The 15,747-nt window shown below is 39.4% G+C and overlaps 1 protein-coding gene across 7 annotated transcripts in view; it reads right to left on the reverse strand.

Moving 5' to 3' along the window:
- The window catches only part of LOC141982516 (cadherin-19-like), a 175,583-nt gene that overhangs the window by 25,620 nt on the left and 134,216 nt on the right, over positions 1-15,747 (reverse strand). For all 7 annotated transcript variants that reach the window (XR_012638105.1, XM_074944700.1, XM_074944697.1 and 4 more), the window contains 5 exons: positions 12,202-12,321; positions 10,582-10,746; positions 8,525-8,709; positions 6,923-7,176; positions 4,055-4,191 (listed from right to left, as the gene is read on the reverse strand). Coding sequence is in view for 6 of the 7 variants with exons in the window: in XM_074944700.1 (XP_074800801.1) it covers positions 4,055-4,191; positions 6,923-7,176; positions 8,525-8,709; positions 10,582-10,746; positions 12,202-12,321 (861 nt within the window). In the remaining variant the exon portion in view is untranslated. The remainder of the gene's footprint in view (positions 1-4,054; positions 4,192-6,922; positions 7,177-8,524; positions 8,710-10,581; positions 10,747-12,201; positions 12,322-15,747) is intronic.

Raw genomic sequence — 15,747 nt, forward strand, 5'->3', positions numbered from 1 at the left:
AGAAGTTCTGGACTCTCAAAAGCCAATCCAAAGTGAGGTAGGAGAAAAAAGCCTAGGACTAATCATGATGCCAAGAAGAATATGCCCTTGGGAAGAAACAGAGGCCTCTCAGAAAAAACAGAAGTAATTTATACTCAACATAACCAAGTAAAGGTACCTCAGTCATCATTGTGTAAACAAAAAAAGATTTCAAAGTAATTCATTGTTATTAACTGAATCTGTAAGAGAATTAAACAAATTTATGACACTGCAGATTCATTTGGGAAGAGTATGAGATGGATTGTAGCAATTCAGCCAAGGCAGACGGGGTGGGCTTGCTTCAGAGTAGCACGGAGATGCACCACACCATGGCTGAAAGAGGATGTCTACTATTGGCTAGAGTCATTCCAGAGCCAGAAATAGTTTGTGAGAGAAGGGCAATATGGGGAAAACTTCCCAGTGTCCTCTCTGTTGCTGTGACTGACTGGAGTCATCCTATGTGTTGGCAGTGGCATTTTTTATCAGACTAGGAGGAGTGAGGTTGTGTGTGTATGTATGTGTGTGTAACAGGAAGCAAACAGAACAGTGTTGGGCCAAAAGCATTAATTAAAATGAGAAACAAAGAAAATGTTACAGATGGAATCCTGGCCTGACTGAAGTCAATGGCAAAATTCCCACTGACTATTATAGGGCCAGGTTTTCACGCTGCGTATTGAGCTGGAGGGAGTGGAAAATGTTTCAAAGATAGAAGCGTGATTTAAATGGCAAACACTGTATTTGGAATTATAGGAAGATGCCTAAACGTAGTCTGAGTAGCTTGGCTTTTATGAGTACTGAGCACCCAGCAGCTCCTATTAACTTCAGTGGGAGATGCTGGTTTCTCAGCCTTTTTGAAAATCAGGCCACACATTTAGGGGCCGGAGCATATCTGTAAGCATCCATTTTTGAAAATATTGACCTAAATAATTATACTACGTGTTGAATCAGGCATTGAAATGTGAACATTGCTGGGAGAAATGCATTAAAGTGCACCATCAGTGAAAAGAATTCCTTGAAAACCTAAAAGACAAAAAGAGTCAGTGAGTATTTCCCCCCCACAATAAGCTCACTTGTAAATAAAATTTAAATGGAAAAAAAATCAGATCACTTACTTGATTAGGCTGAGCCAGATTGTGACTGTGTGTTCTCCCACCTCATTTCCTAGTGGAGATGAGCAGGAAGGAAGTATTGAATGGTAATGCTAAAAGGTAAAAATATAAAAGAACTGTATATAAATTGAAAGGCTAATCAATAAAATCACACTTATCAGACAAAACTGGAGAGATGACTTAAATCCTTTACCTTCCATGCTTAAGAGCTGGAGAGAGTTGTGAATTCTGTAGTCGAAAGAAAATTCTGAAGCTCAGTATAAAAGGGGGGTGGTGTGCTGAACTATTCAGGACAGATGGTCCTTTCTGTTATCTCTTGCTGGTAACTACTTAGGGCTGGTAGTGAACCACACCTCTGGGCATCCAAAGAAATAGCAAATTAGAGTGAAAGTTGTCCCATGTTTCAGTCAGCTGTTACCATCAGAAGTACTTGATGGAGATGTATACTTCAATTGACAGAACTTGGAGGCAGACAACATTTTGGCCCCTAATGACCTTCCTTTTGTGAATGAACAAATCACCTTCAAGTCAGTCTGGTGGCTCAAGTTTTCTTGTTCTGTTTGCATTATTAGAGTGCTATTATTTCTGGTTTGGATTGTGTACTCCAGGGATCGGCAACCTTTGGCACATGGCCCGCCAGGGTAAGCCCCCTGGTGGGCTAGGCCGGTTTGTTTACCTGCTGCATCTGCAGGTTCGGCCTATCACCGCTCCAGGCCAATGTGGGCTGCGGGAAGCGACGCAGACCAAGGGACGTGCTGGCCGCCACTTCCTGCAGCCCCCTTTGGCCTGGAGTGGTAAACTGCAGCCAGTGGGACTGTGATTGGCCAAACCTGTGGACACGGAAGGTAAACAAACCGGCCCAGCCCACCAGGGGGCTTACCCTGGCAGGCCATGTGCCAAAGGTTGCCGATCCCTGGTGTACTCTATATAGGCAGATTAGCACCTACCAAAAGACAGAAAATATTTGGCTTGATTCGCTGTTGCATTGGAACTCCACTCAGTGCATGATGGAAGAACGGTCATTAGGCATCTGGTTCTGGCTCTGAGAATCTCAAGGTCAGACCTGGCACAAGTAGACATACCATATGTTGTGCCACTGATGTATGCTCCTTAATGCAACTTACATCAGTGGAGGATTGCCGTGGAACTCATCCCTGTGCCCCTCAGCCCCCTATACTGAGAAATGGTTGGGGATGGAGGCATGACTATGGTGCAGATGCCAGGACACTTATGGGTTTTGAAGCTGGATTTATGCCATCTGGTTGGTGCAGAGGGACTGTAACCATACATGGCCCATATGGGATGAAATCCAAGTTCCACTGTCATCAATGGTAGTTTTGCCATTGGGGTCAATGGAGCCAGAATTCCACCCACAGTTTCTTTGTTTTTCAAGAAAAGATTGATTTGTCCACAGGATAGACATGATGATTATTATTCAGGTGTTAAATGTTATTGATTGATAAAGTAAATCATCTTCAAGGATATCCAAACCAATGTGAAACACCTTTAATACCTCTGGATATCATCTTATTAAATGGTGACCTTATAATCATTAAAGAGCTGGAGAATAAATATAGCGAAATGAGAAGGGCTCCCTCTTCTTACAATACATATCTTAATATTTCTTGACATTGAAAGCCTTGGCATTTCTTCTGGTTCAGGAGACATTTATTCAATTGTAATGTGTGGGTCTCTCCCATTTTAGTGTTTAGCTAAACAGAAAAGTCACAATCCTAAACTGAAGTCATCCTGCAATGTTTCCATAGACCTATTCAAGGTATGACAAAAATATGGCAGAGATGCTTTCCATTACACCATATCACCCGCCAGCTGTCCAATAAAGTGAAAAAGAAGATACATTTGTGTTAAAAAACTCACAGATAAACCAAGAATTCAAACAAGACTATCAATTCACAAATATAAAATGAGGGTTGCAGTAAATATTGCCACCAACTTTACTATATTAAGCTTACCATTGCATCTACTATTCTGATATATACATGGGGAATGCTTTCTTATGAGGAATCTATTGGATTAACATATATCTAAAGGTTGTCTCTTTCACCAGAGACAAGAAGCTGGTCCAATAAAAGATGTTACCTCACACACCTTGTCTTACTCATATTTCTAAATAGTCATCATAAAAAACAAATGTATATGACACAATGTCTAAACCACATGCTAGTTATTAAAAATACATGGCAATAAGTAGTTCATCCATTGATATCCTCCTATTTTGTTGACCTTTTCTCTTCCTATGGATGATGTGATTAATTTTAACTAAGAAGAAACACATTTTGCCACATCCAGTTCCAAATTAGCAAGCAAGCATTTTCCATAATGTTGTCCCAAAGATAGGGCAGCTGGATAACTGAAAGCACAAACAGAGGCAATTTGCATTTAACTTTCAGACAAAACTGACAGGTGAAATCTATATAAAGGATAATTCCCAGACTTAACTGTCACAGTAGAGAAGTCTAGCTGATTTAGGCCCCACATTAACCATTAATTTGAAATACAGGTTTCCTACCGGTGTTAAATTAGACCCTGGCTAATTTTACACTAGTCAAAAATCTGGTGTGAAATTAACCAGGGTCTAATATAACATAAGATCTTGCACCAGGGGAGCAATTCATATGCTTCAGTATAACTTGAAAGTGTTAGAGTCTTCATCTCATTACAATTTCTTTTCTTTTCTTTTTTTCTAATAAGGTCATCTTTTATGAAAGAGCACAAGACCTTGGAGCTCAAAAACATCCTGCTTCCACTGAACTCATCATTTTAATAATGCTCCTTAATGTAACAAGAAACAGCAATATAATGAGAAATTAGCATGTATTCTCCATTTTAAAAAAGGGATGTTCAGATGATAATTACACTAAGTGCATGCAGGATACAAAACATGTGTTCCTTAAATTCTTACTCACTTGTTTCTGTGGCTGTAACAGTTATGTTGTGCCAAGCAGCTGTCTCTCGGTCCAGAAGCTTAGTTATAATGATTGTTCCACTGTGTGCATTGATGCTGAACAATCTCTTTAAATACGTGCTGTGGACAATAGAATACCTGCACCAAAAGAGTAAAGAGGTTGCCTAATACTGAAATGTTCCATCTTGCAGCTTGGACGTATAAAGCTATTGTCAGTCGAGAAAACAGAGCTGTGCATATATACATATAAATGTGTGCAGCAGCAACTCAGAAATTATGAAAAATGTACACTTATAAACATTTAAAATTCACTGCTGCCAAGATCAAAGCTCTTCTTTTCATAAAACCAAATATGCCTCAGATCTATATTAATGTGAACTGAATCTAAAATGCATTATTCATTCTTATTTCTAAGTCGGTCTCACAGCAGGTGAATGACTTGGTTGAAAAGAAACAGCAAAAATGCTTTGTGAAATGAATAACACTGGAAACTAAGTAGAGGTATAATGGTAAATCTATTTTATTGTTGCTGACATGTTATGATGTCGAAGGAATGAGCATTAGGGAAAAAGAGAGGCATCTGGCTATCTATAATGAGGTGTCTGCTAACCCCAGGTACAAAATCCAAAAGTGAGAAATGATTGCAATGAGCCCAACTTGAAGCTCTACTGCAACAGCCATCATTTGAAAAGCTCTGCATGCCATGTTCATATGCAAACATACAAAATGCAGGTGGAATGATAGTTACATTCTTATCATTGGCCACATATGAGTGACTATGAAAAAGGCAGAGAGTGAAGTCAAATATATAAATTAAAATGTCAGAGATTTTTAAATGACTGGCTTTTTTTTTAAAAAAGATAAAACTAAATGTGTGGTTTTATTCATAAGGTACAGTAGGTGGCTATTTCTTGGAAGTGAAATTTGCACACACTCAGAAAGTCTGCATTGGTCCTGTGCAGAATACCCATACTTAACAATTCCCTCTTCTTCTTCAGCTTTCATTTTGCTTGATAAAGTCTTTATATTACAAATTGACACTTAAGACTCTTCTCTGATAGCCCTTATTAAATGCCAGTGGTTGGATGACTCTCTAACTTTTAATTTATAGTTACCATGCATCCTGTGTGAAAATCAGCAAGATACTAAATCCAAGAACTACCGTACTAGATTGTCGTCTGTTCACTTCAGTTTAGCAAGAGACTTGTCAATGTCTCCTTTATAAACTGCTATTTCAGGGATTTATAACTCAGCTTCAAACATATTTCATTTATGAGAATATCTTCTCATCCTCTCTCCCCATGCAATCTTTTCTTGTTGTTGTTTCTGTTTTGTTTTTTTCTGATTTCAGACATTTGTTTGTTTTAAATAAACTTTATTTATTATAACATATATTGCTGTTTGCAAACTAGTGTCCATAATGGCAATCAGGCCTGGGTTTGTTTTGTTTTGTTTTTGTATTATAAGAAAACACTGACAGCTGAGTTATTGTTAAATAATTGGCTGCATATGCATATACTTTCCCAAAAACATATATATATATATGTCTTATACATATATATATATTTATATATATATATATGTCTTAAAATCATAGTTGATGCACATTGCAAAATGAAATGTTCCATCTTAAAGGAAGTCTATGGTGCAACAAACCTGCTTAAACATTGCTGGTTTGGGGCAATCGACACACATTTACATCACAGGAACCCCCAGAGTAATATTTTATTTTGAAAAAATATACTATACAAATGTTATAAATATTCACAGTATTTACATGTTTTGGTACAGATGCTATAATTCTCTGAGAAAAAACACCAAGTGTTTTGAAAAATTCTGTACATATATTTGTACTTTTTTTTAACTTAATTTTACCCCAGACTAAGTCTTAAAATAATATAATAGGAAACTAGTATTATCAAAGACAAAAATATTGGAAATCTATAGTATATTGAAGCATAGATAATAATGGAGTATATCATCTACTAAGAACTTGATAATTTAGTCCACACTAGTGTATTATTTTGCACCAAACTAGTTTGTACTGTACCTTAGGTTGTCTAAATTAAGTGGTGTTCAATTATATCAACTGACTCTACAAGCTATTTTATTTAAAAATCAAATGCTAAAGATTAATCAGCTGTGTCCTGCCTTAAGATATGTTAAAACTATATTGTGAAATACATAGTTTGTAGAATTGTTCACTACAAAATTTCACTATTAGGGGCAAATACCAGTCATAGAAGGCTGAAAGAGAAGGAAACTGGTACAATTATGTTACACAGAGCTAGCTGGCTAGATCCTGGCTGTTGGAGTGGACACTGTTCCTACCCAAGTCTAAAACATAACACGGCACTACAATATTTCCCTCTGCCCCTCTGTAAAGGAGATTTTGGGGAGCAGGCTGGAGTAGGGATAGGGGCATAGCCAGTGGATCAGCAATTATTCAGAACACAGTGACATCTGTGCTACTGCAGGCCTGAGGTTTTAGCTGTGAACATGGCACCACAGTTCTGCTGTTGCCCCATATCCTCTACAGGGCCACTATTTGATCTATTTTTCCATCCACTGGCTACTATGAAGAATTGATTTACAAAACCCATTTATTCAGGCTTTATACAGGAGTCAGGATTAAGCCCAGAGGGAGGAAATGACATTTTACTATTCCAGACTATTTGGCTTAAGGATATCCAGGCTATCATAACGTAGGTGAACTTTAGTTCAGTCATGAAGCACAGACCTGTGTAATGGAAAAGAGTCCCCTGGGAATTTTTCTCACTTGAATAGTCTTGGGGCCCCTTTGATATCTCAGCCCTGGTTTTTAAATCACTTCTTCCTAGCATACCTATTTACATTGTACGGTGTGTACCTGATGGGACTGTTGGCATTGTCTGGATCTCTGGCAGTGATAGCACCAACCAAGGAACCATTTGTGGCCCCTTCAGCGATTTCCATCACATAGTTCTGTGAGGTGAAAACTGGAGGCTCATCAGCATCTTCCACACTGATCTTGATAATGGTTGTGTCTTCAAAGGGCCCTTCCTTCATAAAACGGCCATCCATTTGCCTGTTGACTGCTTTTGCTCTAACACTGTATCTCCTTTTGCTCTCATAATCCACTCTCTGTCGACAAACAAAGTGGGAAGTGGAATATTCCTTCTTCTTTTTTTTTTTAGAATTTTAAAATTAATAATACATTAATGACTGATGTAAGATTAAAGACAAGATACAGTGGTATACTTCTTTTGGGAATGTTTTAAAAGCAGTTACACACACACACACATACACACACTGCAATAACAGTTTAATTATTAATCTGTCTTACTTTAGTTTGCTTTCACTATTAAAGATTGATTTCCTTGGCTTGCTCTGATGTTATGATTTAATAGTATTGTAATGGATAGCTTCCTTTACTTTGTCACTTATGTCTAATGTAGTTTTATGTTCTTAATGCCTGTAGAGTTAACGCTATACAATACATCATATGAATTTTCATGTAGAATAAGGGGAATTAATTAATTATCAGATGCTCAGACTGAGTTTATTAAAGTTTAGTCTTCAGAAAAAATAACTCTGCCTCCCCTTTAAAAAAACAAATGAAGAATAACTCTCTGACCATACTGTCTGTCCTACTATCTGTTTAGTCAGGATTAGTAATACAAACTATAACAGGAAATATTAGCGAAATAGCTTCCTTTCCTTGTAACTGTTCCAAATGGGCAAAAGACAGCAACATCAAATTCTTTAGTCTCCCATACTTCACAGAAGTGCTGACATTGTCTGAGTAAATACCCTGTGCTCTCTAGCTCCATCACAGAATATTTTTTGGCTTTCCATACCATGAGAACACAGGTAACCAACTCAGTGAACTTACTTTCTGTCTTTTCCCTCCCCTTCAAGGTTTCAAATGAAAACTTGTCATCAGTTCAATTCTAGTAGCTAACTCTTTTTCTCCCTATGTGATGCTAAAGTAAGTCCCATATACAACTGAAGCTTCCTGAGTATGTTTCAGTGAAGAAATCATAACACTTTTCACTAATACACAGAAGTATCTTCCATCTCAAGATCTTAACATTCTTTACTAACAGTGAGTTATGCCTCAGAACACTCCTCTCCTATTATTCTCCCCATTTTACAGGTGAGGAAACAAGGCACAGAGAGGTGAAGACATTTTCCCACAGTCACATAAAGAGACAATTACAAAGCTGGGAATAAAGCCCAGATATCCTGACGCCAACTGCTTGAGCCACAAACCAAAAATATCATTCTACTTTCTAAGCTAGTGAGGCTGTTTTTCCCCACATCTTTCCAGATCCTATTTTCAGTCAGATTATTAGTGTTTAAAGAAGCCAGATAGAAAAACATGGAGACAGCAACATGCAGTGTTGTTGTTTTAGTAGGAGTAGTTATTATTTTATTATTTTAAAAGGTTATGATATGTGTCATTTTAGTGGGTTGTTTAATGCCTCACCTCTTTTAATATAACAATTCCTTCTTGGGTCTCATTGTTAGTACTGATGTCAAAAACAAGTGACTCATCTCCTTCGATGACATAATTCATGGCTGCATTCTCCCCTATGTCGCTGTCTTCTGCCATGATTTTGCCTACGGTAGAGCCCGCTGGTGCCGCCTCAGAGATATTCATGTAGTAGAACTCTTAAAGAAACAGCCAAGTACCTTCACATTAAACGTTGTCAACTTTGGCAACAATCTGTAACAGTTGAAAGCAGTGGTGTGCAACCTGTGGCCTGGGGAATCGTAGTGGCCTTTGAAACACTCACCTGAGGCCATGGGGGGGGTGACTATTTAAGAAAAAAAATGTTTGCCCGAATATAAATTGAAAATATGTTTCCTGAGCTGGGTAATGTGAGTTTCAAAGGGAAGTGTTTGAATCAGCCTCATTCCTGTGAGGAAGCACTAGGGGGCAGCACCTCCATAACTGCATCACAACTGCTCCCCTGCTGCCTGGGAAACCACTCTGAGGTGAGCTGGGAGCAGATTCTGTCATATTCCTGCTAGAGCTGCTCAGCAGTGACCCGGTTGCTAGCCTGCTACTTTGCAGGAATAGGGATCGAGTAAGTCCCTGCAGCTGCAGCTGCTCAGCAGTCCTGACACCCTAACAAGCCAGCTGGGATGCCTGATGGACTGCCTTGCCTGATTCGTTGAGGAAGCCAACAGGCTGGTTCTTAAACTCAGCAGCAGCGGTAGCTCACTGGCTGCTCAACGCCCACACCCTCTCCGCCTCCCTGTGCTTGTCTCTCGCCAACCACTGCTCCTCTTCTGCTCCTCCACAGCTCCAGTCCAGATCCTACCCTGCACCAAGCATTGTTCTCCTCCTGTCTCAGCCTTGGTCCAGTCTCAGAGCCAATCCTGCTCCTGCCTTCCCTTACTCCTAGCAAGCCAGTTCTGACCTTTGGCTCTGCTTCCTGGTTCTGGCATTTGGACTCTGACCACTAGCCCTGACTCCTACTCCAACCACTAGGCCTAACTGCCTACAGCTCAGTCTCCTGGCCAAGCGAAGGGAGGAGAGAGAAGATTAAGGTTCTACACTGCCTGTTTTCTTGCTAGATTGTAGGATCCATAGGGAGGACAGCATAGCAGCTCAGTTGCCTATGCCTGAGCATAGGGAAATAGAATATTGATTGTGGCCCTGTGGCCTTTTTAAACTGCTGGATGAAATCTTAGCTCAGTTGAAATCCATGGCAAATCTCACATTAACTTCAGTGGGACTAGGAATCCAGCTGTTAAGTTTAATTCTAATGCTGAAAAGTTGGACCCAACCGGTTTACAGTATTTGTATGGTGTGCACTTGCAACATCATTATTATTTACTGTAGGTTTCTGAATAAAAAGTATCTAAGTCCGAATTATTTCCCACCAATTCATTCTGAAACCACCTTTGTTTCCCACACTTTTACAATTAACCTTTATTTCAGATCAGTGACCACAGGGTGCAGAAAACCAGTGGTGTGAAACCTCCTCTCTACATATGCACATTCTGGGAAGACTGCCATTAAAATATAGATCTCTGTATTAAGCTAGCATAGTGTGATTCTTTCTCCTGAATGCAGCTGCATGCTAGATAGCAGCGCGATGCATAGCTTCCCTACTAGTTCAGTTTGTATTTATCATTTAATTAGTCAGTCCTGAAAGAAAGAATTTTTATCCTTAGATAAACATAATTTTACAGTTGTCAATATATTAACAGTAATAAAGAAGAATTATGCCCTAAATCCCAAGAGAAAAAAACTCCTTTTTTGTATTTAACTTCCCTAAAGTAGGTATCTTTTTTATCTCAAAACTATAACAAAACATAGCACTGGCTTGAGCTCTCTAGATATTTAGTCCAGGTTATTTTTCTATGGAAAAGTTATTGGTTTATCAATCTTTTATTTGACTATATGAGACAAAAGGCGAAATGTAGATCTGATCTAAATGGGTATACCACTGAACTCACTGACGTTGCACTAGGACTAAATGTTCCCCACAGTTTCTTGTGTAATAATAAAACTTCTTGGCATTTACTCACTTTGTTGAAATTTGGGTTTGTTGTCATTGATGTCAGAGAGGTTGATGGTTACAGTTGCTGTTCCTGAAAATCCACCCATTTGCCCAACCATATCTTTGGCTTGGATAATGACAAAATATTGCTCCTTAGTTTCTCTGTCCATTTGGGAAGAAATTCTAATGACACCTGGAAGATACAGTTAGCTAAGCACATTATTTACAATATCTGACCGGACATTAAGAGTACAAAAAGAAGCACCAGATTCGGTAGCACTAAGAGCTCTCACAATTCATAACATCTGCAGGCTGAGCTTATTCTTCCATTCCCACACTCCCACCCATGTGCCACCCTCCCATCATACTTTATTGCAGGGGTTCCCTGTACCCTCCATCCCTTCCCTCATGCCAAGGGCTCTGGGTGATTCCTTCCCACCATGCAAGAGTTTCCTATTCCCCTATGCCAGGGCTCTGTATGCATCCCCATTCCCCCATGCTAGGGATTCCATGTGCCCCCTCCCCATTTGCCCTTCCCCCACACAATGTCCCCCATTCTCTGCTCATGTCATTTTAAATTTTATTGGGAGGATGGACAGAAATGGGATATTGTTATGCTCAAAGGCATTAATTGGTGCCATCAACCAGTGGTTTAATCATTATACAGTTGCAGAGGTACTTGAAGCTGGATTAAACAGACTAAAGGGGGCTACACATGTCCCTTGTGGTCCCCCAAATCAATAGGGTTCTGCTCATTGGTTCATAGAATATTCCCTGAAGTTTTGGAATTGATCAAATTCTGTGTTGAAAAGCTGTTGTGTTACATACAAATAGACAGACAGACAAACAGACAAATGCCATCAAGTTTTAAGTATATGGCCACAGCCAATAATATACACACTAATTAGTTCATAGCACATGTGGCCTTGTGCTGGAAGTTAGGGCTTCTTGTTTTATATATCTTGGGTATCCCGCTGTCTCACTTTCACCTTTTAGCAAGTCTTTTAACTTTCTGTGCTTCCGCTTGCTCATCTCTGAAATGAGAATAATAATATTCCCTACTTCAGAGAAGTATTGAGGCATAAATAAATTATGCTGATTAAATTTTGTTTGAGGTGTTAAGCATAAAATCTTATAGACTTGGGAGTATTATTATTATATGTCCTGGAATTTAATGTTTGCATCGTGACTATTATTTGAACCAGTTTTATATATGTCTTAAAAATAGAGAGATATCTGAAATGTCTCCCAGGCTGAAATTTTCTTAGATTTATGTGAAATGTATTCCATTTTATTTAATGAAATGACTATGGGCGCCATCCAAAAACAACTGAAGTAAATATGACTCATTCTATTGACTTAAATGGTCTCCAGATCGGGCCCTAAGGGCTTGATCCTGCATTAGTCAAGTCAATGGGAGTTTTTCCATTGACTTGAGCAGGAGCAGGATCAAGCCATAAATCAGGAGACATTCAGATACTACAGTTGTGGGTGCTAGATAGGTAGGTAGATTGTCTGATCTGAGGAAATTATATTTGTGCTGTCTTGAGAAAATAAGATTACAATCTATTGTAATTTTTACCTGACACACAGCTATTTTAGGAGAGTTCATGAATTAAGCTTGGGTTATAGGAAGATCTAACAATACCTGTCTTTGGCTCCACAGAGAAGTAGGGCTGTCCTTGTAAAATACTGTAAAGCAACCGGGCACTATTGCCATAAGCAGGATCATCTCCATCTGTAGCTGTAACCTGTATCACCGAAGTACCTGAAAAGAAAAGAAGTGAAATAAGAAATTTCTTATATATATATATATATTTGTTTAAAATGAAATGACTGTTTCCCATATAAATAACATATAAATCTCTCGTGGCATATCTATAGCTTTTAACCAGTGTCTGATTCTCTCTTCTTGTCTCATCTTTGTCTACATCTTTTTTTTTACCCATTTTATTTAATATAAATCAATTCATACTGTATGGAACCCACCCTAGATATTCAGTACTGGCCAACTACCACCCAGTATCAAACGTCTCATTCCTGAGCAAGCTCATAGAGAAGCTAGCAAAAGGCCAGCTAAATGCTCATCTAACTAAAGCTAACATTCTAAACCATGCATAATCTGGATTCAGGTGAAGACTTGGAACTGAAACTGCCTTAATGGCACTGATGGTTGATCTTCTGCTGTCAATGGATAGAGGACAGACAACCATTATCATCCTCCTGGACCGCTCTGCAAGATTCAACACTGTTTACCACAAGATTCTGCTGTCTTACCTGAGAGAGATGCAAAGGTTCAGGGTAATGCACTAAGATGGTTTGAGTCCTTCCTGGAGGGATGCACATAATGAGTAATGATGGGAAACTGCACCTCCACCACTAGACCTGTTACTTGTACAGTCCCAGAAGGATCAATTCTTTCTCTGGTTATTTTCAGGATTTACACATAAACACTAGGTGAACTAGTCAAATCAAAACTTAAATGACAGCAATATGCTGATGATACACAGCTGTACCTATCCTTCAACACATCTGACCATATCACAACCACCACCAAAAAGGCCCAGTGTTTGGATGAGATCAGCTCTTTGATGAAGAAAAGCTGGCGGAAGCTGAGGCTGATCAACATGGAGGTGATGCTGGTGGGCAGAGGACAGGATTTCAATGAGTTTGCAACCACAGTGTACCCACAATTGGTCAATTCAGTCCGTAAAGGAGTACTCTTATATTCCTTTCTCAAGTTGAGCTCTCACATATCAGCATCTACAAATAAGATTTTCTACCATCTCCATCTGGCTTGGAAACACCATTCCATCTTGGTGCATGAAGACCTGGCCTTTGTCACCTCTCCACTGGATTACAGCTTCAAATACAGTTTCAATGAAGTCACACAAATGAGGGTCATTCTTGTCAGTTGCCAGCTTGTGCAGATCAAGGAGTGACTGGTTCACATTCTTTTCCAGGTGCAAGGCACACTCCATTGCTGTCAACCCTGGTCATGAATCCTTCAGCACTTAGGAAACTCCATGTAGTTCAGAATGTTGTAGCACATCTCCTCAGCAACACAGGCTGCTACAAATACATCAGACCCACCTTCCACTCTCTATAGGCTTCCCACATAATTTAAAAACAAGTTAAAGGTCTTGGTCCTTATCTTCAAAGCACTCCATGGCCTAGGCCCAGGGTGTCTAAAAAAAAAACATCTGAAGCTCTGGGACAAAGACTGTGGTTGACAACTATGTTCCTGTGACACAGCTGGACTCTCAAAATTAAGAGTAAATCTTGTCTGTGCAGGAGACAAAATCTAAGGCTGTGGAATTAACTCCTCCAGGAAGTAGGGACTATTACAAACCTCATCACATTTTTGCTCCAGTGCAAGGCTCATTTCTTTGATCTTGCCTTCTCCTAACAGAAATACATAGCAGCAGTATGTGTATATATATATAAGGTACACACTGCCAAAACAAGACACTCTACTGGAGAGCAAATGAGAAAACAAACCTGTGATAGATATGTAGTCATGCTGCTTAATGCAGTACTGGAAGGTGCTCAGGTACTATGGTGATGATGTGGTATAAAAACCTATATAACTTAGACTAGAATAGTACACTGTACCTTATTTCTAACTAGGGTGACCAGACCGCAAGTGTGAAAAATTGGGACGGGGGTGGGGGTTAATAGGACCCTATATAAGAAAAAGACCCCAAAATCGGGACTGTCCCTATAAAATTGGGATATCTGGTGACCCTACTTCTAACCATTTCATGTACCCAGCTATGTCATCGTGCAGTGCAGAGAGAGAATGGAAGCGTGTATGTTCCAAAAATAGGCTCAATAGAAGGCTTAATATTTCTTCTCTTCTTCAGCCTCTGTTCTGGTTCCATTCTCCTTTTCTATTTATATTAAAAAGAAAGATTAACTTGCGACTTTCCAATGGGATTTTTATCTCTATATTGGCAAATACTGTATATTGTCCTCAGTTTTTTTCTAATTTATGATATGTGAATGGGCTACTTTAAGATTTATTTTCCATTGGATATGTTTAAAGATGTTTTATTAAAGTGTTCCACATAAAAAACAAGCCAAAACAAAAGACGAATATTGTATGAACCTCTAATTTAAAACCTACAGAGGAGCTGATAGAAAAAAAACTGTTAACAAGCAAAGCAGCCAGGAAATAGAACAAGACTCTGATAGCATTTTATATCCTTGAGGCCTTTAATGAGCCTTTCCTACTGCAAAAGAGATAGCAAAATCAATCTACAGAACATGATTTCATCTCTAGTTGGGAGTCAGTCATGTCCTAGATCCAAAATTGACAACATCCCCATGGGCCATCCGTGGGGATATCCTTGCAAAGAAATATTCCTCAGCATCATCATTTTATAATAAAATGATTATGTTTATCTTATTTCTTACCTGATTTCTATATAAGAATACAAATAGCTACCTCACTTGAGGAAAAACAAGACCTAGAGCCACTTTCCATGACTTTCTGACTTATGATCACATTATAACATCTTATCATAAGACAGTCTCTTCCATTGCATGTTTTCTCTGATAATTAAGTCAGCAACACCCAGAGGGTCTGGGGTCATGAGTGTAAAATACAGTATCCTCTCAATATATCTTGCTCCGAGTGGAGGACACTCTCTGGATACTAAAATACTCTTTTAGAAACTTCTCAGACTAAAGAATCAGTAACTTGGCTACTCTGAAGCAAAATGCTGTTCCTTTGCTGTTGATTTCAAGAGCAGTTCTGTGTCTAGAGCAAGTACAGAATACCACCCTCAGAACATGCCTATAATATCAGTCTCAGAGTGAAACTAATTGGGGTGGGGGGTGGAGAGAAGAGAGATTCCCCCCCCCCCCCCCACACACACACACTCGTGGCCTTTAGGTGTATATGTGGCACTTTTTCAAGCGTATTATGCAGAATCAACTTTACCTATAGGCAGACTAAGCAGCTGCCTAGGGCTGCAAATTTTGAGGCCTCAGATGGGCAGAAATGGTATAAGTGGCAGTGGTGATGGCGTGGTATGAAGATGGTAGCGCTGCCCAGTGCAGGGGGTGGCTGGGGCTCTGAGCAGCCAGAAGTGGCCCTCTACTGCACTAGTGGGGAAGTGCTCCTGCCCCTTTCCCAGGGGCTCCAATGAGCAGGAAGCTTCCCCCAAATAGGCTGTGCCTGCTGGGG

Source organism: Natator depressus, chromosome 2 (genome assembly GCF_965152275.1).
Source record: "Natator depressus isolate rNatDep1 chromosome 2, rNatDep2.hap1, whole genome shotgun sequence".
In the NCBI taxonomy this organism is placed as follows: Eukaryota; Metazoa; Chordata; order Testudines; family Cheloniidae; genus Natator; species Natator depressus.